General features: G+C 41.7%; 1 protein-coding gene and 1 long non-coding RNA gene across 3 annotated transcripts; both read right to left on the reverse strand.

The window, feature by feature from the left end:
• NUDT4 (nudix hydrolase 4) lies at positions 1-26,183 on the reverse strand. Of its 2 annotated transcripts, none has more exons than XM_027451924.3 (5): positions 25,734-26,183; positions 12,741-12,851; positions 5,746-5,790; positions 4,774-4,861; positions 1-3,641 (listed from the first exon to the last, which is right to left on the reverse strand). In XM_027451924.3, the coding sequence occupies exons 1-5, from the start codon at positions 25,830-25,832 to the stop codon at positions 3,439-3,441; spliced, it is 546 nt and encodes a 181-aa protein (XP_027307725.1). In that variant the 5' UTR covers positions 25,833-26,183; the 3' UTR covers positions 1-3,438. The 2 variants fall into 2 exon arrangements, with proteins under 2 accessions (XP_027307725.1, XP_027307733.1); XM_027451932.3 differs by having other exon boundaries at positions 4,774-4,858; positions 25,734-26,174.
• Positions 19,682-25,722, reverse strand: LOC113842827 (uncharacterized). Its single transcript, XR_003495614.3, has 2 exons — positions 22,837-25,722; positions 19,682-20,630 (listed from the first exon to the last, which is right to left on the reverse strand). It is a non-coding gene; the product is annotated as an uncharacterized lncRNA (long non-coding RNA).
• Positions 26,184-27,104: the final 921 nt, after the last annotated feature.

Genomic DNA, 27,104 nt, shown 5'->3' on the forward strand with positions numbered 1-27,104 from the left:
CACAGGGCTAATTCAGATTTTATTTTGGTATTTCTCAAATATAAAAAGTCAAAATTCTTACATCAATCTTTAAAGAAAATCCATGCAAGCAGGTCAAAATGTTTACAGCTTATTTTGCCCCCCCACCCCCCACCCCTTCCCTTCAGTTTTCACTTCACAAACCATGTTGGTAACTAAACCAAGTGTTTGCTTTTTTTTTTTTTTTGTTTACAGCACATTGTTAACAGACCATTGAAAGGTTAAGTCAGGGTGCAGTAAGCACCAAAATAAGATTGTTCACTTTAAACAGCCTCTGTGCAGTACTTCAGTATTTCTTCTGGTGTTCAACATACCCCTTCCCCTTCGTTCTGGCTTCACACGTTTTGAAACGTTAAGGCTATTTGTTTGATACTGCCATAAGCTAAGTTATAATAATCTTACAACTTAACAGGTAGGAAAAGCAGTGGTACAAGTTTAGGTTTCTGAAATCTGCAGATTCATGTCCCTAACCCTACTCTGCAGAAGCAGATCTGGGTACATCATGCAGAATTTATGGCATGAGAACAATTCCCCACCTGCTCTTATACAACAGGTTTAGTCCATCTAAAGAGAGATGTGTGGACAAGCAGAATGGTTTTACACTTAAAGTGGTAGGTACCAAAAAAGATGTAGCTTTCCAATTGAGTTTTGAACAAACCCTTCCTGAAGTCTAGGTCAGATTTCATTTAGACTAAAGCTATACCACTGCTCATTTACTAAAGCAGTTTTCCTGTGGCAAAACTAAAGTGTTTTCAGTATACCTTTACTGTCAAGGTTTGTACAATTCCCAGACCATTCCTCTGAAAGGGAGTAGAAGTCAAACTAAGCAATACAGAGCTTCATTCTGAAGGTTGCATAGAGACCGAAGAGATTTATACAATGAATGCTGCTAAAAAAAATCCATCTGGCACTATTGAACAGCTCAAATGTGTGACCAAAAAATAACCAAAATATTTATAGGCAATCAGCTGAGTTTGTTAGCAACAGCAATACTGTACATTTTTACATTATTATCAAATACATAATTCAAGAGTTACAAAATAAGATCATGCATTATCACTAAGTCTTATACAAGCTTGGATTGGTTTTATTCCAAGAATCTGAAACTGAGACAGAAGCATTTTTATGAGTAAGAATTCTCTGGATTCTTGTTGTAGCTTTCACATATCCTATAGAATCTTGTTACAAGAAAGCCTGTACAAGTTTGCTCAAATTAAAGTGTTAAAAGTACTACTGAACAAATAAAGCATCAAAAGTAAGTGACCAAAAAAAGAGAGCTAAATCTTCCACTCTTTTAAAGGCAGCTTTAGAGCCAGAGGTACCCTTACACACCATAGGTATAATTTTAACAAAGATTAGACATTCATCAAAATGCTCAACTCCACCTTCTTCTGTTTTGCCTAGCAAAACCTTGCTTTTGACACCACTGAGAGTTCAACCTCTCACCTCATGACTAAAAGCAAGGACAAGCTACTTGCAATAAATACCTCCATGTTTAGATGCGCCTGAACAAAGTTGTGTGTTCCTTCCAGTTCTGGGAGTGACCTGGACAGAGGGATGAGGAACACACACCCTACCACCATTTCACAAGTCCTCAGCTTTGTGGCTCATGCCTCTTGTCAGTAGTATTTATGCCTCTTCAAAGAGAGCAGCATTAAGAGATCAGAACATCTGTCTCCCTAGTTTCACTGCATTTACATATGGCACAAGATTATTTTTCTAAGGAGTAACTTCTGGCAACAACATTTTTTCCTAAAAAAGTGTAACAGCACAAAAAAGTTTAATTTATAGCAGCATTTTACACAATTTGTGTTAAAAAAGTAGAAGTTAACCATTTGTGTATTGAGTAACAAAAGGTTTAAATTACATTTATTTTCCATTTTACACTCACTATTTACTAGTTGGACTATTTACAAAGGTTCCAATGCTATGAAGAGAATGAGCTATAACCAGAATAAACTTCACATGTGAGGTAAAGCTTTACCTCAACCTCTGTTTTGATTGGCTGGAGAGGAGGTATAGTTGGGTTTAGATCCTACAAAAAAATCAGAATTAGGGTGTTCGTATGAATTAGGTTGTGTTCCTGTAGAAGAAAACCATACACAAACATACATACATCCACAGAGAGGGAGAGAAAGAGGGAGAGAGCGCAAGAGACATAGAATAACCCTACAGTAAAAACATTAAGACCTACAGTGGATTTAGGTTTCATCTTTTTGGCTGAAAAAAAGAGAATAATGAAAAACAAGAAAGTTGTCAGCTGTGCCTCATTTCTGCCAGGCAGGTTTTATGAAGAGGTCAGCTTTTAATTCAAAAAGCTAAAACAATTGATGTTAAAACAGTAAAATTTAAGTGTTTAAGAGCTAACTTAAAAAAAAAAAGGGGGGGGGTTCAGCATACCTTCTGAATAAGACAAAGGAATATTATTCTTCCATTAGTGTATCAGCCCACATGCCTCCAAGGCCCAGGAAGAACCCCAGCTGGTTCCTGCTGGGCAAGACACCTCAACACGTGCTTGCTAACAGACACCTCTGTAAGACACAGGTGCCTGCTGAGTCTTATTTTCCTTTAAGTACTTTTAAAGGGCAACAAACTGCACAAGCACTAAGTAAGATGCTTGTCACTGAAGGTTAGAAGTTTTTGGAACCTGGAGTGCAGTTGCACCATGAACAGGATGTATATCCAAATGCTAGAAGGAAAAACAGGAGGTGAGGGGGGGAAATCCACAGCATTTTCTGCATGTATCTTCTGACAGCTCATCAGCTGACCAAATAACAAAAGTACAGCGAATGGTTTTGGTAGTCACAAGACACAAGTTCACCGTCCTTGCTCTAGTTCTACATTACGTGAAGATTGCATAGGATAAGGCAACCTTTCGGGTGACTGAGGCAAGCAGTGCTTTAGGAAGGTATCCTTTGCTCTTGACAGGCTCAACATGGTTTAGTGCTTTATTGTAGTCACACTTAGCATCTCTGCCTTCACCACACTCATGTCCCCAACAGTGCCATCTTCAGTTCTTAGCGCTTCACTTGTGGATACCAGGTAAGAGTTTAGTATAAGACTATTTGCTCAAGCTTTTCTATAGCAAGTACTCTTGCAGAACTGCTAACTGACAAGTCTTAAATAAGCTGAACACCACTGAGATGCATATTTTATTTTAGCAGATAAGGAAATTTATATACTCAAGTTTCCTATTTCTTTTTTAAAAATGGCCTACTAAGGCATCTTAAAAAAATCCATATGGCTTTGGTTTGCTGAAATACTATTTTACATTGTTGAAAAGGAAAAACGTGTTCAAATAAACTCAACATTATGACACATTCACATATTTCATTTAGAATTGACACTTATACAGATGTCTACGTGTGATCAAAGATGTCTCCCCTTGTGATGACATGAATAAAGAGGTAATCCAAACGTTTATCTCACAGTAGAGGGCAACCCAGAAGTCTGTGCAGAAGTGACATATAAGGAGTTACTATCTGGAAGAGGGGGAACCACAGAGTTTCCATTAGTGGGCGAACAGCTCAGTTTCAGTTTTTCCAAGTACTCTGCATGAACAGGCTTGTGACACTGAAGGACCTTGATTGCATCTTCTACTTTAAACCATTCTCTTTTCCTTCCTGAAGGAGTACAATCCACAAAGAAAAAACAAGGAGTTACAAATTTTTACCAGCACGATTTGTTGCTATCTGATAACTTACTTTTTCTCATTTACTTTAGAAGTTCAAGTTTTCAGGCAGAAGACAGTAAAGAGACATCAAAAATATTGATGAATGCAAGAAAGTCACTCAAGCTTACTGAAACAGTTCATAATAAAGCATTTCAGATAAATCTCTTAAAGCAGGTACCAGACAGAAGCTCACATAACTGTCTGTATGCTACAGAAGCTACATCTAGTCCTTAACAGAAAGGACAATATTTAAAAGAGTACCACCCTCCTACATTGTCACGTCTAGCACTGAACCAATCTGAAGAATGAACATGCATGAAGTTACAGAGTAAGAGTAGCCTGGTCTAATTTGGAAATCAGTGTTCTGTACTCAAAACACACCCATGTACAGAGTTACTAAGGTTAACTCTAAGTTTTCAAAAATAATTAACATATACCAGAGAGATGTTTAGATAATTTCTAAGACATGTTGGTAAAATAGACCTAATACCTTCTTTCTTATACAAGTCAGTCCTTTCTGAACACTATTAAGACATCTATGAACTGCTAGTTTGAGATCAGGGCACGTGCCCCCCCCAGGGCACACCCCTGCCAGCAGTGCTCCCCAGAGGTACTCCAAGGAGAGGGGAGTCAGGAGCAGCCCCAGGGCAGGATGCTCCCATCTAGCCTGAAGCTTGGCACTAAGCAGGAACAAACCAGTGCTGTCCTCACAGTCCTTGCACAATTCCAGGCATGAAAAGTAAGGAAAACCACCCCCAACCTCAATCTTCTTAAGTAATGGACCACTCAGTGTTGCTGTACAGAGAACCTGGCAGGTAATTAACAAAGTGCACTCCCCACAGACTTGGGATGATATCACCTCAGCTGTACATAGATGTACATAGACAAGTACCTACCTTAACATCAGCACTGTCACTTCTGAATAACAAGGTTAAGGTGAAAGTAAATACTAGCAATTACTTATTTCACTGTATAGAACAGAATCAGGAATTTTACCCGGTGATTATAAGGACTGCTTCGGAAAGTAAAATGTATTTGATAAATAATTTCAAGTATAGTGTATGAAGACAGAATGTGTTTACCTATATTAACAGAATCCTCCCAGTCTTCCAGTATTTCCGTCACAGTAAGAACATAAACATATGTCCTATGCTTCCGATCCTGGTTCTGCTTAAATGTTAAAGTAGAGGTTTTAATTGCAGCAAAAAAATAAAGTATTACAGACTTTCCACAACTGTAAGATTAGCAGCTACTTACCCTGGAGAATATTTGCCAGTAAACCCTAGCTCTTATTTTCAGACTAACCATCTGTACCGATACATGGGAAACTGGTATTCTGTGCTGTTGGTCACCCTGTTTAGTATTAGCAGTTGCCCATTAGTACTACCCACTACTTATCCTCTACATGTGTTGTACTGTACTGTGATTAATTACATGTCCTAGAACTGTTTTCACAACTCAAGTTCCTATATGAAAGGCTTTTTTTTGTCAAGAGGGAACCACTATATAATGTGGCCTGATAACCTATACAACGCTCAGAAGTTTCACTCAGTAAGTACAAGTACAATAGCATCTGTTTCCAATCATGACAAATGCAGAACTCCTATTACCTCTATAGGTTTGCCATGTTAGCAGCACTAACCACCTATTTTGAAAGCACAGACTTTTTTTGAACAAGCTAAATCAAATACATGAACTGACAGAGGTAATCCACACAGTGAAAGGTCACTGTGCTGCAGCCAGTCCACAGTTTGTTTTGTTCTTTTTATTCTGCTAGATACTGATTTCCCAGAAAAATTCTAAGTATCACTCTTACTCAAACCTTCACCCATCATGTAGCAACAGAAGAAAAACACCTGTCTGATGCATCTTCCAGCAGCATTCAAAGCTGCACAGCAAAAGTACAGGCAAGTAACACTTAACAACTTAAGTCTGACTCTGTTGCATGGAAGCTATTTTGTTTTTTCCCCATGAGAGTCGAACTACAGACACTCCACCCCTTCCCCAGCCCCACCAAAAAAAGATATCTTTATGAAGTAAATGAAATATCTCACCTCAAATATCCCAAGCAGTCTGCCTAGTTTTCCCTTTACTCCAGCCTACAAAAAAAAAAAGACAGGAAAAAAAGTATTAACATGTGCTTTTTAATTTAAAAAACTGCAATATACTATAGCAACATTTCAGCAAGTGCTTCAACATAGGTTTTAGCTACACAGTGCTGCATTGCTTCTGGAGTTTCTAGCTTCGGAATATTACACTAGGACAAGTTTGTGTTCTGTGGGTTAAAGAATATATTATTCTTTCAAGCACTGCCATCCAGACCAAAATACTGTTTTATTTACCATGGACTTTGTGAATTGTATTTTATTAGAGACATCCAATACTGAAAAAATTATCCAGGGAAGAAGATAGCCTAAGAGGTAAGTTAAAGTAGTAGGGTAGCTTTCCTAGAGACAGAATTATCAAAATTCCATTGCTATTTCTTACAGAAACTCAAGTCCAAGTCCTCAAAATAAAGCAACAAGTTGAACTGCAGGTAAAAGGATGGATCTTACAGCATAAAGCATTAAGGTATGCTGGCTTTCATATGAAAGCATAGCTTTTGGCATGTCATTTAAAAACTAAATTTATATTTCCAGATCTCTACAGCTTTGAATTATTTTTCTAGTTAGTAACATTATAAAGAAATTTACATTTAGAGATTTGCTCCTAGTTTCTTAAATAACCCCTATGTATGTCATCCTGTGCTTAGTAATCTTTTCAACAGTTAAGGCGGTCATTGTATCCTACTAATACTCCAGGGTTTGTTTTTACAGAAGTAATATACAATGCCTCTTCCAAGATAAGTTGTTTATGGTCATCCATTATGATCATCAAGATCTGAACATGTATGCAGTCTACTGGTAGACTAAGCCATATCTACATTTTGTCTTGCTTTGTATAACCAGTAGTTGAAACAGGGCTTCTTAGTGCTAAGATGCCATTTTCTAGTGTTCAGTCTTTGTTTCCAGCTTTAATCAAGGAAAGTTACTGATGTCTTGTGTCTTTATACAAAGGACCATATGGATCTTATTTACATTTTAATGTGCAACTCTGACAGACAACTGGGCAGGCTTTGGCAATAAGTCTAATCAAGATCTCACAAGTGAATGTTTTGTGTCTCTCTTTTTAAAGAAAGCAGATGGCTGATGTTATTTATTAAGCAGTTTTGATGAAAGAAATGTGATCTCAGCCCCTGCAACAAAAAAGCATTTTGTTTATCTAGAGCAAAAACTAGCCCTAAAGTTGATGCAAAACTGTATACATTACTCTGGTCATGTGCTGAAAGAGATACCTGTTCGAGCTCATGAAGCTGAAATGTTAACTGTGCCTGTTGGATAAGTGATTAGGCAGCATGTTAATTATGGAAGCGACAGGCCCCAAGAGACACCAAAGACTGCTTGTGCTTCACACAGAGCAATGAAAGACTTCAGGAGCCTAGAGAAACACCCTAAATAAATGTTCAAGCTTTTTGTTCCTAATCTCTTCAGCATTATAGTACCTTCTGAAGAAGAAGCAGAACTTAAAGAGGCCAGAAGTTAATGTCTATCCTCAGTTTTTGCCCTTCTTCTCAAGCAGCAAAATCTAGGAATCACTATATTCTTCAAGATTTCTACTTGAAATAAATGAAAAAAAAGAAAGCCACCCAAAAACATCCTCCCAAACTTTCAGGAGTTTAGAATTAGCCAAGGCCTTATTTATATCAAAGATCTGGGAAAGCATTTACATCCACTACTATCACGGGCAGGACTCTGACAACAAGAATGCTGACAGACAAAAAAAAAAATCACAAGAAACACAGGAGAATTTCTCTGAACTAGTGAGTGGGAGTCTCAAAATTAACTAACACATGGCACAAACACCATTACCAATATTAAATAGCTTTCTTGCAGAGCTTTCTTTTTCTCTCCATTTCTTAGTGTCCCATATTCACAATGTGAATCTATCATCAATTTCACAAGGAGCACAAGGAATTTACTTTTTAACAGCTTCTGTTCTCCCTCCATACAAATCAGTGGTTTAAACAAATACTCAACTGAGTAACTGTGAATGAAACAATTAGCTGCACTCCATGACATTAAGTGTAAAAATCCCCCAAAGCTCAGAATGAAGCTTTTGCCCAACCAGATGGTGTCACGTAGATGTGATCTCTCACTGATTTCTAGTTAATCTCTAGGCAAAAGATACATGCTTCCAAAACGTAGCACCATTCCTTCAGACAGAAGCATTTTTCAAAACTTTCATACCCCAAAATATAAAAAGGCAGCAACTTCTAACAGAGACAAAAGTCTCATAACTTTTTTCCTCTGCAAATAATCTATTCTGACCTTGACTGAATCATCTTCATAATTTAAAAAGTGCCATTAAATTGACAGACCATTAAAAAGTACTTTTGCTAACAAAAATATTTCCTCCAGGTTCTTTCCTTTACATAGTAACTTCAAAATAAATCATAAATGAGTCCTAGAGGACCAAGAAATGCTTTATCTTTTTCCTGGAATGTCAAATAAAGTTCCTACACTCCCAGTTTTAAGCTTTTAACTCAACACGATAGCAAATTCTAGAGTTTGAACAATTTCATCTTTCTTCCCACAGCCATTATGTTGTTAAAACAAAACACAGCTTTTTAAATAAAAAAAATCCAAAGGCTACTTGAAGACACTAAACTTCAAGAGGAAGTTTGAATAAACAGCATTTCCTTTATCAGACAAGTTACTGCATGTCTATAAGCACCAGGTAGATTTCTTCTATTTCAGATTCCTTAAATCTGAATGTATACATGTATTTAATATTAAGTCTAAATCCAACCGCAGGAGTAAACACTTTATCTCGTATTTTTTTTGGCCTGGAGGTCACTCACTGCTGGCCGATCCTGATCCACTGCCCTGCAGGAGGTGCAGTCATGCTTGCCTTGGGTTTCCTGTAGATGGAGCAAGAGTCACACTGGAATTTTATTTTTAGGCTAACAGTCTACCAGGGCAGAAAGTTGCTTAAAATCTGCAATACAGAAGAGTTATTTTAACTGTGGGATCTGTTGGATAGTACTTTACTGGCTACTCTCCTGAAAAGACAGTGCAAGGCTACCCTTGCTCTCTTCTGCATACTTTTATAGAACTCAGTGTTTCATTGTGCCTGTCAAAATCTTTAATTTGAAAGGATGTTATTTTTTTCTTTTAAGTATCTACATAGTTCCAGTCTGGAACACCCAATCATTTTTCAACTATTAGCTGCTCACTAAAGCAGATTCCTTTATTTCCTTTGAGAGGTCTTAGATAACATTACTGGCACTTACACTGCTGCAGCAGATTAACCATCAGAATCTGCCTCCTCTTCTCAGAAGCTGTATTCCCACAGGTCAGGGAGGAATTGAATGTTTTTTGGCTGGCAATTCAGTATACTACTAGGTACAAATAGAGCAAGAGTCTTTTTAGTGAGATGGAAGAAAAGGGAACGGGAGGGTGTTTATTCCTTTTGAGAGGAAGATCGTAATCATTTAATCACCATTATTTCTGTTGTGTTTCCCTTTGAACACCCTGTGTGCAAGCAATTCCCATTTCTACCTTTCATACTACCTTGTTGAAGACTAAGCTCCAAATTCACTAACAAAGTAGCTCCACAGTTAAACAAGGTTTAATATGTTTCTGGGACTGCTTTATACTGTAATTTCACTTTGTTATCCTAGTTTCAGGTTTGTACAAACTTGTACCAAAGGAATTGTTACCTAAGGAATCTTAGCTACTATAACCCATAAAAGACAGATGTTCAATTTATAGAAAATAACAATGATAAAGCAGAAACATTATTTACTAGATGTAAAAACCCCAATACAAACAGAGCTTAAGGATAAAAAAAAAAATCTGAAGTCACACAATCTGACTGTAGGACTGCAGTGCATACATATTTGACTACATTTGATCTTCGTCTGTGTTTTAAAACAAGGATTTTAAATGCTCCATTTTGGTGGGGAACCAAGGGACTTTTAGAGCCAGTGGGCTCTCGTACTGTGAACTATTAACACTCCTACCACTAGGAACTGCCACTACAACACCCACGATCTGTTTCTCCGTTTTAATAAATTAATGGTAACTGACGGTTAGTTTATGCATGACCCAAGACTGAAGAAACACAGTTCAAACCAGTGCCACAGTGTGCCTGCTTTGAAGTTTATTCATTCACAAAACCCTTAACAGTTCACTTCACTGCACTGTAACCAGCTTGCCAGGTGATACTGACCTTAGTATAAAAATAGAAAGGACATCCATCTCTAGAAAGGTTAGTATGAATTTCCATGATTCAAGTCAAAGCCCTGAATACCATGCTGGCTTTTGATCAAAAGTGGCACTTTCCTTTGCAGTCTCATGGCAAAACACAAGATTCAGCCCAGAGTTTAATAATACTTTAAATTAGGACATGAACTTTTAATGTTCATCGGATACACAAGCCATCAAACGCTGAAAATCCTGAAGCTGTAGAACAAGCATCTTCAAATAATTGTTGCTTATTAAAGCCCCTAGCTTCTGAAAAACCTTTATGTACTTTCAAGCACAGATAAGAGCTGAGGCATGGCTGGCAGGTCACACCTTACTTGAGAATACCATAAAAAAAAGGTGTAGTCACCATAGTAAGGATGAGTAAAAACTCAGCCTGTAACTAAAACACCCCTGTTAGCACCAGTCAAGATCTGTTGGGTTCTCTAACTTCAGAAAGTTTCTCACAGTGTATAAACACTAATAGTGACATTTTTTCAGACACATAACATGCAGCTTTTCTATCATGAAGGCTCCTACTGAAAATTTTGACTGCAGCAGTATTGCGGTTAAGGTAACATGTCAAATTTCAATGGATACAAGACAATTTTTGAAGACTCACACTTGAATCTGTAGGTTGCAGATGTTTTCAGCATTCTGAAAAACAGTATCCTGTTTTTTCCTATGCATCATCTGCAAAATTTTTTCTTCAGGAGTAACCAATGTCTTAGTATATCTTTATGATGCAGCCATGAAGTTTGCAATGTCTGGGCAGCACATGCACTCTGATTGGACTTTAACAGAAATTTGTACCACATGTATGCTCCACAATGTACCCCCTAACCATATTCTGCACCTCTGCTGCTTACCCTTCCCCACTCGCTCCCCTCTCACCACACCACTGCAGAAATTTGTGAGCAAGGCCACAACTTTAAGTACACGAAATATTCTCTGAGCAGAATTGGTGTAGCAGAAAACTAATTATCAGCCTCCGTACCACAACTCCCACTGTGATACTGCTTGGCTATGAAGTTAAACTGACAACTGTGTCTAGCACTGCACTGTCTGCAAACTGATGCTTGACCACTGTTAGCTTTTGAATAGTTGGTCAAGCCCCCACAGCAACTTTGATGACATTAAGTGCAACCAGGTCCCCTCAAGATGGGGGATGTGTCATGACTTTCCCTAGAGGTACCTATACTGTCTCTATCTATACAGTTCTGGATATTTGCTCCCTTCAAATGGCACTTGACTGCCTTGTGGCTGTTTCCTTCACTTTCATACAGGAGCCCTTGTTTGGATATGTCTTGGGCAGCTCAAAATTGGCCCCCACAGCAAAAACTGAACACAGCCCAAAAGTCTGGAATAACCTTGTATAAATTAGGCTTATTTATTCTTGCATCTTGTTGCATGAGGGTTGCTAAGAGCGCTGAATACCATATTGGTCTGTTCCCCACATAAGGTGGGGAAACAAGCTCAGTGAATTAGAGACCACAGAACTCATTTAGACACTAAAAAGCAAGCAGAATTTTGGGCAAGCTGCATTTACATTAAACTCCCAAGCCTCCACAACACAGCAAAAACAGACCTAAGGGTATGCAAGCTAAAACACCAAGTAGTACAGCTAATCAAAAATAGAGAAAAGCTCTAATAAAAACATTATGCATGCTGATAATTAACAACAACATTAATGTGTTTTGTCATAGTGGGATGACAAAGCTGTTTAATACTACCAGACGGTCTGTACTTCACTTACTTCCCAGCATGCATCCACTTTCTGCAAAACCTTGTACTTGCTATTTTAGAAACATGATGTAAATTATTAGAGTTGATCTGTGGTCAGCTGCACATTACAGAATTTCCAATTAAATTAGTTAACTCAGTGTGATTTCTAGAAGTTTTATTGGGCTTACAGTACCAATTATTACATATTTAATCTACCATTTTTAACACTGCCTAAGAAAAATAAATAGCAAGTTAGAAAATTTTGCATCTGAAATTTAAATACTATACCAGAGTAAGGAAACTGCATTAATTCATCTAGACTTAGACTTATAACTGCTTTGTCTCGGGGTACAAGCAGGATTAGAAATGCAGACCATACCTATGGTACATTCTTTATAGATAAACAACCTCACATGTACTTACAAGTCCTTTTATTGTTGAATTCTCAACTGCTCAGACATACTAGTTTCCAGTATTTACTGTAGTCTGGAAAATCCTCAGAGGTCTACTTATTTATCCTTCTTGCATAGCTGTACTTCCATGGTTTGTTCACCTTCAGTGTTCTAGAAGAACTGCAAACCGTACATTTTCTGCATTAACACAGAAATGCTACACTACATCTCATTTGGCATGAAGTCACAGTTGTGCTTCCAGGTAAGTGTTTATAAAGTTCAGCTATGAAATGAGAGTGTGCTGTGAAACCGTTTAGTTCACCTCACCACGCCATACCTTGATCCTAACATACAGAACTGAATTTCACAATCATGGAAGTTTTGGTCAAATCCTTGATAAAGGAGGTAGAGCTTCCTCTTTCTTCTTGATTTCCATATGATAGCAAAAGCACAAATGGAACAGGTTACCCAGAGCGGTTGTGGAATCTCCCTCCTGGGACATATTAGACAGCCATCTGGACATGATCCCGAGCAACTGGCTCTAGGAGGCCCTGCTTGAGCAGGGGCTTAGAGAGGACCTCCAGACATCCCTTCCAACCTCAGCCATTGCGTGATAAAGCAGATGATTTTTGTTTTGTTTGTTACCTCTTCATACACCTCTCTGACAGCTGCTCCCCCGGGTTCTTCTTCTGGTTCCATTCCTCCACCTGGCACAATCCACTGATCTGGGTATCGGCTACTGCTTACCAACAGCACCTATGAATAATTGCAAATGACTGTTAAGTATAGCTTACAATTCAGCAGTCTTGGTACTACCTACTTCTCCTGCAATGCACTGATTCACCTAGACAAATGGATTATAGACTTCAGAAATGAAGCACAATAGGAAGCCAGGAGTTGTAAGAAGCACAAAACAAACAGAGAAGTAAAATTATTAACATTAGCCTTTTTAATATAAAGCCAAGACGCTATTGGAGTATCGTGCTCATACATTTCATTGTGTCTAAGCATCTGAAGATAAAGTACACAATACAATATGCATGAGAATGAAGACATACTGTAAAAAAATCTGATAACAATACCAAGTTTTAATATCATCTAATCAGCAAAGTACAAAAATTAAGACAACACATGTTAAACTGTTTCAGAAATGGCAACTTTTGGCTGAAGAACTGACCATCTGAAAATGTGTAATTTTTAGTCGTACACAAGCTTCTTTTCACTAACTGAAACATGACATTAGGACAGTAAGGTTACAACATTGCGTAACTAAATTATAAAGAGTATTTCACTGGCTTTTGTTCAATCTGTTTTCTTTTAACACTTCTCTAAGAGGGAAAAAATGGAACATTGAATTTTAAACAATTTCTAAGCTTAATACCAAGTTTTCACTGACAACATTTTAATTTCACTTAAAACTTGTGTCACCTGGTAATATCACTGATATATACCAATCTATGAACCACTGCCTACAGGACTTGTACTTTACAATGTATGGAGCTGAGAACATCTCCACATTCATCTTCACATACTGAAAACTAGGATGCCTCATGTCTAGAGTAATTTTCAGTAAAAGCCTATGAAAGTAAGACCTTGATTCATAACTACATAGCAATGAACAGTTTTCCTTGTCTTAGAAGGACATGTCTGAAATACACTCCATCATCTAGGTGCCTAGATGAACTCTTTGTATTCTAGGCAACGTTTAGATAAATCCTACCCTGAAGTCACAGGGCAACAGTACAGGATCAGTACTCAAGTCTTGAAAACCAATTAAAAGACATTCGTATTGCTAAAAGTTTAATGTTGTCCACAGGTAGATGAGTGAAGTTACAGTCGAGCCCTCACCAACTACCTCTAATGGTCTCTAAACTCACCTCCTATTTAACTAACTAGAAGAACAATTATGTGATGAAGGCAACAGGGATATGTGCAACACATGTATTATGTCCCTTCAGCACTCACAGAAATGTGCTGTAGATTCACCTACAGCAAACTGCGCAGTGTAATTACAGTGACTGCAAAAACATACATTCATACTGATGGACACCTAGAAAAGCCTTATCAGACAGGTATTTTCTCATTGCAGCATTTCATTGCAACCAAGAACCACCCTACTCCAAAGGATTCTCTACTGCACCAGTTGCCCATGATTTTTCCTACACTAAAGAAGAAACACAGCAGAGACCATCATTTAGTACAAAACCATCCTCCATATCTAATCTAGATGTTCAGATTTTCAGTCAAATGAAATATTTCATTTGGCTACCTAATCTAACAGCCAGCAAAAGGAACATTGTTAAAAACAAGTGCGTCTGAACTTGACCCTTACAACCAGCAGTTTTGTCTCCTAGCATGCTTTGATATCAACAGATTCCCGCAGAGGGTGCACAGCTCAACTAACTGCAGCTTGAAGCAAGCTTTTAAATGCATAGGTGGAGCACTTAATCACTACAAGGAAGAACCACGTTGAAAACGCTTACAAAGCAGTTGTAAAAATCGAGTTTATGAACACGCTTGTGGGATCCCAGACATCAGCATTACACATTATCTTCTGCTGATCAAACCAGCACTCGCTGCAGTCATGTGAAAGCCAGCAACAGGGATGAACAAAAGGATGATTATATCACATTAAATCATTCCCAGCTTAATAAAATAGTTTAATCAGCACTCATTGTTTAGTTAAGGCTAAATATAAAATTCTTAATTACTATTAAGGGATAAATCAGGTTGCTGGTTCTGGCAGTGTAGCATAAAGCCAAGAGCTTTTTATGCCTTAATATATAGTTGTTTACTACTACTAACCCAATCAATAGTCTACTGTGCTGGGTTTGTGTATTTATTAGTTTCAAATTACCCTTTCAAAAAGCAGAGGCAAATACATCTAGCAAGCAATCAGCATTAAAATACATCACTCTACTTGGTCAGCTTTACAGCCATACATACAATCAACTGCGAAGTGCTTGGGAGTTCATTTTGGCAACTACCCAAAGATAGTTATCAAAAAGTCTCCACTAACCTTGCAGCGGAAGTATTTTCTCAAGCATTGTTTTTGTGTGCTTCAGTCTCCTGTGATCCCAGTGCTTTTGTAGTCTGAATCTAAGGTACATCCCTGGGACCTTCAAAGGCACAACTTCCCCCTCCCAGTAACACCTTCCAGAAGCCACCAGGGCATGAGACACCCATCTTGGGAGATGCTGGCAACAACATACTCAATGGTAGGCAACTGCTACACAATGTGAGACCTGACAGCTGCTAATTGTAAGGTCGGGTCATGAGGCTAAAAAGCACCCCAGACATTCTTGCACTCACTTGCTTTTTTGGGGGGGGAGTGGGAGGGGAAGGATTCAATTCCATATAGCAAGTTAATTTTCAGGTGTTTCCATCTGTAACTGGCCCAAAGACAGACCCCACGGTGCCCAAATGACTCGACAGATTGCTTAATGACTGCACCAGAAAGCTGTGGCTGCTTGAGAACGCACTCGCTTGGCAGAACAGGTGCAAGATCAGCAGCATAAGGCTATCAATTCATCTCCCCTCAATATCAGAGGTGCAAAACAGGACAACTGAGATCCAGGTCACCTGGACATCTGATGACATTCATCTTCATGGAGACAGGGGTACTCTACTGAAATCAAGACTGGAGTACCTAATGCACCTTTCCTTTTCCTGGCCTACGCACAAGTTTTACTCTTGTACTTTTGAGCACTTTCTACATAGGGAAAGTGTGTCACATCTCTCTGAACGCAGATGCAGGATCGAGATTCCTTATACTGGATTATTTGCCAGTGATCACTTCCCTTTTCCCATCTCTGAAAACGCCTTACAGATGACTGTTTCTCTTCTTTAAAAGATGCCCAAAATACAGAGTAGTGGTATCAAATCTGCTTGCCTAGTTATGCTCTTAAGGTTAACTTACCCCAAAGACTAAGTTAGAGGTATTATTTTCTATCATTGTCTACCTGCCAAGTGAGGCAGTAAAGCTGTAAAATTCAGCTAAGAGAAGAAAACGAAGGATTCTTCCACTCAGCCTGTCTAACCAAGTTTTTACCTTGTTTTCAAGTCCAGGAATAGCAATGACCTTTGAGCGTAGTGAGGAAGAGAAACTGCTAGCCAGCCTACTTGTAATAAGCAGCTATCAGTATGCTTAACCAAGATATGGTTAACCAAAAAAACAAAGGTAATTGCAGAGCATGTGGCATCATGGGACTTGCTCACTATAAATGTTAAACCTGCAGACAAACAACTGAAAAAGTTTCTAGAGACAGACGCCAAAGTTTTGGCCTGTTTAACATTCAAGTCAAAAAGAAACCTGTGAAACAGTTAGCAGCCATTTATTCCAGAAGATTAAAATGGCAACAGCTCAGCATAATACAAATTACAATCAAAAGCTATTTTCCTTAATTTTTCTCCCCTATCAAGCATTTGAAGAAGTAGAAACTGACTTAAGTCTACAAAATACCTTTTTTTTTTTTTTGTCTTCCTTAAGTGTGGGACACTGTAGCTTACAGAAATAATTGTATTAAGAAGAGCTTACTTTAAAAAGAATGAAGGTTAAGGTTGAAGCTTGCTAGACAGAACAAGCAAACCCACACGGCCGGATTCTTTGACTTCAAAGCACGACTGCCCACAACTTGAAGTAATCAAGAGAGAAGCGGAAGCCACTATAAGCCGACCAGAAGATGCGAGTTTTTCCATAGTAGATGCATTATTCACAAGGAAAGCCCTATAGCTGAGAAGGTTCCACAGGAATTACTTGTCATTAGATGTCTTTGTAAACTGTCCTCCCAGCCTAGCTATGTCGATTCCCCTCTCTTCCCCACCACACTCCCCATTTTCTCCCGTCACTCCCACTAAGCCACCAAGTCTACCCTGCTGCTTCAGCTACCTGACAGCTAAGTTCACCCTTTTTTCATTCCACATGTAATAAAACTGGCAATTAAAAGGAACAACTTTCAAGAGAGGAAAAAAAAATCACCCCCTTGGCCCCAAATGCCTGCTAAGCACACGCAGCTCCAGTCCAGAGCACAGCTTGGGCACATGGGCTAAATAAACCCTGCGCAGGGAAGGCAGGGACAAGGCAGGTGCACAGAAGATAAGGAATTTAGGTCCCAAGTTAGGTGAGGTGGTGTACATGCTAACAATTGCAGAAGCTTTAAACTGGTTGGAGTATAAGAAAAAAATAAGGGCAAGAGGTACCTCAGGTAGAAAACCCTATCAAAATGCTGTTACAGAGGACTAACACACTATGTTCTCATGTCTTTTGGAAAGATCTTTAAAGGAAAAAGCCATCCCTACTGTAAGAAGAGATCCTACTTTGTTGGAAGTCAATACAGCCTAGCCTAGCACACTCAACATGGAAAACTTCGACCTGTGTGGTTGGACTGCCAGTAACAAACAACTTGGAGACACAGACAGCTGAAGCCAAACACAGCCAAAAAGGTCAGTCAGGCCCTGTAATCTGTTTAAACATGGCCATCAGCAGATGCTCAGGTAGGAACACAAACAGAGCATTTTACTGTTCCTCCAAACTTGTGACCTCTAATTGTTTTTAGCTCAGGAGGTTCCTTAAAAGAACTGGGAAACTGACTTGAACACTACAACATAGGAACATTACTGCTGAGCAAGGAAAAGCATCTCTTACAAAGAAACCCTATCAAACGATAAAATAGATACTTGCATCACGTTTGCAGGATTCCCTGCATGAATTTGGGTAAAACACAGGCCTTTCAAGTTAGAGAACACATTTCAACCTGCTGTTGTAGTTAGATTTCCTTTATCTGACGCTTTTTGCTATTTTAAGTTTCCTCGCCTCATTTCAGTAGTTCTGAAATAGTTTCTCAGTTCCCCTATAGGTTACCATGGTATCCTTGTCCTAGAATATCTCATTTTGGACTCCAGAAAGTTGAAAAATGCAGCGGAGCTTTACAACTTGCTGCAGCAGTACCACACAGGTTGCATTTATTCTCTGTAGACTGACTCCTTATTGTTCTCATTCTTTACTGCTATCAATTTCAAAATTTTTTTTTTCCCTAAACTGGAAATGTAATGTTCACAAATTATACATTAGTTGAAAGAAAAACCTTAGGATCAGACTTGACAGCATTTAAAAAACAATTCAATTCAAGGCTGCAACATCTTTACTTTCCCCCTTACACTGAGGCAAGGAGTTCAGGAAGCTGATGTGTCCAGAAACCAACCTGTAGCTTAAAGCTTCATTTTCAGCCTGAGCATGCTCAACACTGAGGAGCACACAGCTATACAAGGGTCAATGCTGTACAAACTGGGGCAGAAATGCATGACTGCAGCCACCTGATTCCTGATTCCTGATCAACCCAAATTCAAGAGCTTCTCATACAGTACTTTACAGAAAAAGCACTGAAAAGCAGTGTCCCCAGCTATGGCAGGTTTAAAAAGATTTAATCTCACTGAACAAACAGAGAGAAGAAATGGCATAATAACTAACAGTACATTAATCTCAGAACTGAGTAACTTGAGCAAAGTATCTTGAAAGCAACCCATAAAGCTGTGTTGTCTGTACAACATCCAAGTCTGAAATACCCTCCTAACTTTATGTCAAGATCACTTTTCAAGGCAGTTAGTGAATCAGTCAGCACAACTTTACTGGCATTCAAAAGATGAATGATTGAAAACTAATATATACATATTTTTACAGCACTTCAAAACCACATCTGTAAGTGATTTTTGCATTCAGATACGGCAATAAGGAAGAGAACAGACTTCCGTGAGAAAGGTTTTGCCTTTACTTGCAATTAAAATTGTTATCCTATAAATTCTATTTTCCATGAAATTCACATACATGGGTGACATCTTGTTGTGGCAGATCAGAGTTCGCGTACTCTTCTCAAACTGCTTGAAGTACTTTGTTCTGTTCTTAGGCTAAAGTGCTCATATCAGGAGTGGGCAGCCCTATACTACTGCAGCACTTCAGTTACACCATGTTTCCTCATGTCAGCAAGCACTCAAGTCACCTGTAACTGCAGAGCTCCTCCTAAGCTTCACTAAGATTCTGAGAAGCAGATTTGACAGCACGTAGGTGCAATGAAAGGTATGTATTTTGTGACCAGCCACGTGTAGAAGTGAGATTTCTGGCCTCCCCAAAGCCCTGCAAATGAACAAGGGCCTCCCCAAACACCCATAGGAGTAAGCTTCACTTCCAAGGCAGGGTCACTTCCCCAATCCACTTTAGAGCAAGCCCTTCCCCACTTCTGCTGGCAAATGCGGAGCAAGGAAAAAGACATGTCAGACAGGTAGCAGCAGAATAGCTGAAACTCATCTTGCTGCCCATTTCTTTGCAACTTGAAACCCTGTCCTAATCTCGAGCAGCAGAACTCAGCTTTACCGGTTACTCAGCAACATAATCCGTCTGACTAAGGGATCAGCTTCCAGCTGCTTCTCAGCAGCCAGGCCTCCAAGTCCCAGAGAACCTCTGGGCTCTACATACAGACATGACAAGGTTACTTCTTGACAAGCACCAGTTACCTTGTAGCCTTCTTTGTCTAAAGATACTTTGACACCCCCTTCTCCCTCCCACCCCAAACAAAACAAAAACAAAACCCAAACCATACATCTTTGAAGATAACTTTATTTCAAAATATTTACATTTGCAGGACTGGTTCCACTGAAGTGCTTTAGCACTAGATCACATTGCAGTGTGCTGTGAAATCAGTATCTGGACAAATCCAGCACATCTTTCTTCAAGCTGGAATAAATGGAGAAAGCCACCTAATTAAAATAAGCTTCATAAGTGTTCTACAAACAACACTTAAGAGAAAAAACAACAAAAAAAACCACCACACATCAACCCATGGCCAATGAACTCTTATCTACAAATAAAATATTTAAAACATGCCTTCAAATTCCACCTAGAGATGTGTGTCTCTATATATGTCTCACACGTGTGTACAGATATATACAAGCATACACACATATGCATGAAGTTTCTGAAGAAGTCTGCCACTTTTTCGTAGGGATCAGTGACTTGAGAGCTTGTGCACCATTGAATTAACTGTGGTGACTCAAAGGAAAATGTAGCCACCAGTTTAAATCCTCAAAGTAAACTTAGCATGGTGAGAGTAAGCTACAGAGGATATTTTCTCAAGTGTCTAAACACGAGTATTACTAGTTCGGAAATAAAGCCTCTTCTAAACATAGCAAAACACAAAACAGGTTTTGATTCACAACATGTTAGCCTGATGTCAAGCAGGTTCAGCCCTCAGCCCAGTTTGAGCAACTATCTGCCTGTTGAACACGTTCACACTGACTGAGATCAGTAATGCCACGGGTGCTGAAAAAACAGGAATCCAGGTTTCCCACTAAAAACCAGCTGGTAATTGACTGACTTCAGCATCTAAAGAGGCATGAGTTAAGACTGCAGCTTCATCCCTGGCTGACAGCTGAACTCCTGCAGCTTCACACAGCTTTCAGACTTCCACTGCTGGCAAACAGTTTGTCAAAAAAGATCCCAAGGTTAAGGCAAGCTGGATACGCAATGACTGCAAAAAGCTGCTTTTCCTGTGGAAATAGGAATAACAAGGCATTTGTGTTCAGTAAGTTCTCAGTCCTGATCTGAGTCCTACCACAATGACCTAACATTCAATTTTTTCTTTACATTGACATGAACTTAAACCTCTGCAGAATCCCATAGGGGCCTGCAGGGACACAACACAAGCAGATGCTGTCTCTGTAGACACATTATAACCAAGGAGACTTGGGACTCCTCAAAGAGGGCCATGGTGGAAGCTATTTATAGGTCGTGGAGCTGATATGCTCCTTCCTAGACCACACAGATGATGTCCTAATGCCAAGAAAATGCTGAGGCAGAACTAAGCAGGCCACCATGCTGTGTCAGTTATTCCTCCTGTACATTAGCTGGGCAAGGGCACGACAGAGAACAAGTGATAGCTACAGCACACCTGCATGTATGGAAGTGTGTATTCCCCAGTATTTTAAGTCATGCCTAAATTTTATTAGACAATCAGAGCAAGCTAGATAACCTGCTCCAGTCCATACATCAGCCTGGAGAGCATGCCAGCCTCCACTATGGTGTGATAGTCACAGTTCAAGTCACACCTGAAAGCACGCATCAGCTGTGTTTACACCTGGGAGCTTGTGCTGCAGGATAAAGAAGCCAAATCATAAGTCAAATATGAAGATCTTCACTTTTAAAGTTCAACTAATTCCTACACCACTATTTTGTCAGCACAGCCAGGTGATGCTCCTGGGCTCTGGGCTTGTAATTTGGGCTACATTACACCAGTTTATACCAGTTCTTTTTGGTTTCTGGATGATACAGACCAATGTAAATTAAAATACTGCTTTGTTGCTTCCTGGATCCTTTTTATCTTTTAAGGAAACTGTTGTTAATATTAAGCAAAGGTTTAAAGAAATTAAAGAGCACTACTTAAGTAGCAAAATAGTGACTGCTAGGAACAACAGACTAAACCAGGGTTTTTAAAATCTTGACATCCTATAGCCCAAGAAATAAAAACCTTTAAACTGGACCAAAAAGGATAAACAATACTAGCACCCTAGCATTTTTAACTCAAAGATGCAATAACTAACAAAGAAGCATACACCCTGGTGCAGTGAGGAGGGAAAACCCTATATTTCCCATATGTGACAATATCATTATATTTACTACTGTTTCAGTAGTAAGTCTCTTCTAGAAGGCTGACCAACAAAACCAGAAAAAATAAGAATTGAAAAAACAGGTGTTTTTCCTTCAATTTTTGCTAACCATTCATATAAAACTACTTTTTAGATCTGTCACTACTAACTGCTGGCTGAACACTAAAGTAGAGCTTTCAATGCTATATTGAATTACATAAAGCAGTGCTTGCAGCTGCCAAAATAATTAGAACACATTCAAGTTTTACACTCAAGGTATTTCAGCATAACTGCTCATTTATCTGTATAATATGTAGCTGATGGAATAAAAATTAAATTATCTTTTCAAGTTGTTTTAGCTATCCAAGTGACTAGAAAAAAAATATTTATTACTTTACCCTTGGCTCGTTCTGCACTTTGCAAGGTAAGCATTTCCTTGCCCAGCCTGCCCAGACCCTGTGCCAGCAGCATCTATGTGAAGCCAGTGCTCACACAACCCTGGATGAATAAGCAATTCCAAGTGAGGGAAGCAGGCAGCCCTCACAGTGCTGGGAGAGGCTCTCCTGGGGCTTATCCTGGAGGTGCCGTCCACATCTCCTAGCTGCTCAGGAGAGAGACTCACATTTCCTCACGCACAAATCCGCCAGCCCATCCCAATCTGCTGAATGCCCTCAGCCTTCTGCACGCACCTAACAGCTTCTGGCTGCTCGACGCAGACAGCCTGCAGCCCCCGCACACTTCATGCCTGCGTAGCCTTGATTCATTTTTCATTGGATTTCTCCTGCTTCCTCTACAGCAATTTGTTTTGTTCAAATGGCAGACGGTGCCTGCAATTACTGCTTCATTTCCATTAAGAATGACAGTAGGAGCCAGCACTTAATCTCATGTCCAGCTATCTCGCTCCCTCAGCCCAATGACAGTATCGGAAGAGACCAAAACAGGCAACACTAATGACAGTAGTCTAAGAGATGTTCTTTTAAAACACTCCAAAAATCTCTAAAGCAACTGGCCATATTACTTGACTATTTAGGCATCCCCCAAGATTTTTGTTTTATAATCATAAAATATCACAGCAAGAAAGCTAAAAAAAAAAAATCAAAAAGGGCTTTACCAGTGAACTGACATACACTGGGTCCTTTGAAAGATGATGCAACGACAAATGATTTTTGCAGTGGTGCAGCCGTTTAGACAAACTTCACTCCTCTCACGAGTACTTGCTTCATACTGCAAACACCAGCTCTCAGGACAGAGCAGCAGCTCTTGACAGGTTACAGGACTGTGGGCAAGGCCAGTTTCCACCCCCTAACACTGAGGAGAACTGGCTCTTCTCAAGTCTGTCACAGCAAGGATTGTTGGTAACTCTAATGAACAGTGTTGTAGCCAGAGCACAGGAGTTCAGCAACCATTTCCAACTGCTTGCAAGGGCCACCAGGCTGGATTTGGCCTCACAGGTACTCTAGAGACCACCTATGTTTTGAATTAAAAAATAAAGTAGTAAACAGAAAGGGAAAGGAAATAGTGTGTTTACCGTCCTTTGCTAACAGTCTTAAATGAAATCATGCTATTACTGAAATATTTAAGTCTCCAAATTGATAGGCAGCATCCATAAATCAGCACAAGATCCCCTGTTGGTATTCCAAAGTTGCAGCAGGAAGAGGGTAATTGGTTAGGAACGTGTAATGAATCCAGCGTGCAGGACACCACGAACTTCTGCTTCAAGTTGAGAGGTCAGAAGGTGGAACCGACTCGATGATTTGATATCACTGCTAATCACAAGATGACTACACAACAGCCTGGCAATCGTGATAAAGACAGGTCCTATTGTAGCATTTCTTCCTGGAAGCAGTAGTAACTTTTTACATAACACTGTGAGACTCCATTCAAAACCACCACTACTGTTGCCCACATTCCAGAAACATGGGCAAACTAAAGGACATGAAAGATGATCAGAAAAATGGCAAAACTGTTTTAGAGGAGTCTGTAAGAGCCTGTAAGACTTCAGTGCCCAAAGGAGTGCTAAGAATGAAAGGACTGCTGTCTACAGATGTGTCAGAAGTACCAGAAAAGAAGAAAAAACTAGCAAAAGCACAACCACAACTGGATATGAACTATCCATGTAGAAAGCCAGAGCAGAAGTTGAAAGACAAGCTAATTCTGAGGTTTGTATCGGAAGATTGCTGCAGATACTCATTTAGACAGGAAGAAGCTAACCAGCTTAAAGGTTGAAATGTGAACTGTTTCAAAAGTCTTGCAGACAATATATCCATTCAAACAGCTTGAGTTTTTTGCTTTCTAGCTTAAGCCTCTTAAAATGGAGTACGCTGCTTGATATTTTCTCCCCATTTACCTGCTTTGTTGTCTCATCTCCAATGCAAAGCAACTCACAGCCTATGGAGTAGTAACCTTGTGGATCTAACTACTAAAACTGATGTTTTTTCAATGGCTTCTGTAGGAGTCTGCTGTTCCCCTCCTTCCCCTCCAGTTTCCCAAGTACTACTGCCTTTCTGCTCCTTCAAAGCAGAGGCTACCCTGCACTCCGAGATAGATCCCTGAAGATGCAGATCAGCTGACGGTGCAATCTCTAAGAGATGTGGAAAGGAAAAACACTGAAGACATTTATGTGGAGTCTGAAGTACACCTACACAGAGCTGTATTAAGACAACAGTATTCAAGAACATCAGAAGCAAGCCTCATCCAACCAGTTTGGGGAATGCGGCTGGTGATACAAGTCAATCACAAACAGCACCCAGAGAGGAACAGGTTCTGTAGCAAGACAGGCAGTTGGGGAACATCTAAACAAATTTAAGATATTACCACTCTTTTCTGGAAGTAAATCATCACAAGGCAATGCCGTTTCAACACATCTGATTTATGCCCTGAATCCAATTCTGCGTTATCCCATTCATTTCACCCTGGAGTGTGCCTGTTTGCACAACGCCCGAGCCCAGCCCCGTGCCAGCCGTACACCTGCAGCACCCCAAAGCGCTCCGGCACAGCGTGTGCCAGCATCCACCCTTCCTACATGGTGCAGCAGGGCTGCTGCCACCTTTACCCTCGGAGGGTGTTACGAGCAGGCAGTGCTTGAAATAGCCAGGGGTCACGTCTGATTCAAAGAGCCGATTCATGGATGATATGAGAAGTGGCAGCAGGAAATGAAGGAAGGATGGAAATCACAGACAAAGGTGACCCCGGCCACGCATTTCCAACTGCAACTGCTGCGAGCAAGCCCTGAGAGCCTGGTGCTACCCAAAACGGGTGCCTGAACTCCAGGAGAAGCCTGCTGGGGGGCGGCATCCGCAGACAGCGCTCATACAAAGGGAGGCGTGCTGAGCTGAGCAGCCGGGGGAGCCGCCGAAACCACGGAAAAACCAGACCGACTGCAAGCGCGAGCAGCGCTTCTGCCGGGCAGCCTCCTCCTTATAAAGCAAGGCAGATGCTGGTAGCTCGCAGAAGCCGGGCAGGGCGATCGGGGGCCGTGTCTGTGCCCCACACACACCAGCACGGAGCGGCCCCCGGCCCCCGCTGCCCCCCGTTGCCGCCGCCGGCTCGGTGCCTCCCGGCGCGGCCTCTCCCCGCCGAACACGCGAGAAATTGGCCACGCGGAGCGCGCCGGCCTCTCCCGGCCGATAGATAAAGGGGAAAACCCCAACCCACAGCCCCCGCGGGTTCCAAACCAGACCCAAATCCCTAACAAATAAAGGGGCGCAGGCAGCAGCCGGTGCCCCCGCGCCTTGTGCAACGCGGCCGCCGGGCGAGCGCGCAGAGAGCGGCCGGGCCCGTGACCTTGGCGGGGCTCCGGGGGGGCCCAAAACCCCCCCCCCGGTCACCGCACGGGGCCGGTTCCCCCCCCACAGCCCCCTCCCACCGCCGGCGGGGCCGCGCACAAAGGAGGCGCCGCCGCCGCCCCGCGCACGTGTGCCCGCGCCCCGGAGCGGTGGGCGGCGGCCCCCGGCCCCCGGTCCTCGCCCCCCCCCCCCTCCCCCCGGTGCCCCCCACGTGCGGGCTCACCTCGTCCTCCCGCTCGCTGCGGAAGCAGAGGCACGCCGCCCGCTTCTTGTAGCCCTCCCGGTCGTACGTGCGCGTCTGGTTCGGCTTCAGTTTCATCATAGAGCCGCTCCGCCGCCGGCAGCCCCCGGCCGCCGCCACGGCTCACTCCGACCGAGCGCCGCCGCCGCCGCCGCGCCCCCCCCGCTGGGCGCTGGGGCGGGAGGGAAGGAGGGAGGGAGGGAGGTTGGGAGGGAAGCCGAGAGGCAGAGCGAGGGCCGGGCCCGGCCGCCGAGCGCCTGTCACAGCCGCGCCGCGCCGCTGCCACCGCCCCCGGAGCCGCGCCGCGCCATGGAGCCCCCCGAGCCGCCGCCCCGCCCGGCCGCGATCGCCGCGGCGGCCGGCCCAGCGCCCACTATTTAACCCCAACGCGCATTCCTGCGCCCGCCGCGCCGCCACGCTCCGCGCAGGCGCCGGGCGGGGCGGGGGGGAACCGGGGGAGGGCGGTGGTGGCGGCGGCGGGTGGGGCCCCGGCGCTCTGGGGGTGCCGGCGGTGGGCGGGGGCTGCGCCGCTGCGAGGGCCGGGGGAGGCGGGCAGCGGGCCCCGCCGGGAGGGGGAGGCTCCGGTGTTAGCTCCTGCCGGGCATGGGGACCCGCAACGCCCAGCACGGGGCACAACGGGGGAAGCTCCGCGCCTCAGGGTGGCAGGTGGCCGCCGGTAGCCTGCCCTTGGGCACTTCTGCCGGCAGACATCCCCCGTTCACAGCGTTGCATAAGCGTTCCCCTTAATCCGAGTCCTACCTGATGTTAACAGTATGCAAAGAAAGGCCTGATGCTTTCGGAGTGGACCACTTGCTTGAAAAAGTCTGTCCTCCCTGCACCAGAACACACCTGCTTTTTCATCCTTACATATATGTACTTAAATCCTGTTGATACGTAACAGGTCAGACCCGTATATATGTATGTGTGTTTTCTGGCATGCCATAAAGGGCCGTGGTTCATCATCGCTGCCTATTCCGCTTGTTAGGAAAATTTGCAGCTTTTGTTCTTCAGAGTGCAAGCCACGTGCAATGACTGTGCAGTACGACGCTTGAAAACCAAGGAAGATAAAAGCGGGAAAACACAATTTTATCGAATTTTTGTATTAAAGGTGTAAGCTGTAAGCTCAAACACACGAAGATTAAGAAACTCCAATTTTAGTTTGCTTTACCCATTATTTTACTTCTACAAATGTGTTTTATTCTTGAAGGCACCTAGCAAACGGTCTGTCAGATTAGCTCTTTTCCTTCTCATTCAGTCAGATCCAAGTCTCATTTATTGCCATGTGTCATCATGCAGACCTTAGGCTACATACAGTCTTAGCAGTTATTGAATGGTTCTCTAACCATAATATAT

Source organism: Anas platyrhynchos, chromosome 1 (genome assembly GCF_047663525.1).
Source record: "Anas platyrhynchos isolate ZD024472 breed Pekin duck chromosome 1, IASCAAS_PekinDuck_T2T, whole genome shotgun sequence".
NCBI lineage: Eukaryota > Metazoa > Chordata > Aves > Anseriformes > Anatidae > Anas > Anas platyrhynchos.

Bases quoted from the DNA above. Each gene is read 5' to 3' on its own strand.
- NUDT4 (XM_027451924.3), bottom strand. From the start codon at position 25,832: ATGATGAAACTGAAGCCGAACCAGACGCGCACGTACGACCGGGAGGGC. The intron at 5,791-12,740 runs GTAACAAACAAA...TTTTTTTTGTAG, and splicing joins TCAGAGAGGTGTATGAAGAG to GCTGGAGTAAAGGGAAAACT. The intron at 4,862-5,745 runs GTGAGATATTTC...TTAACATTTAAG, and splicing joins GACTGCTTGGGATATTTGAG to CAGAACCAGGATCGGAAGCA.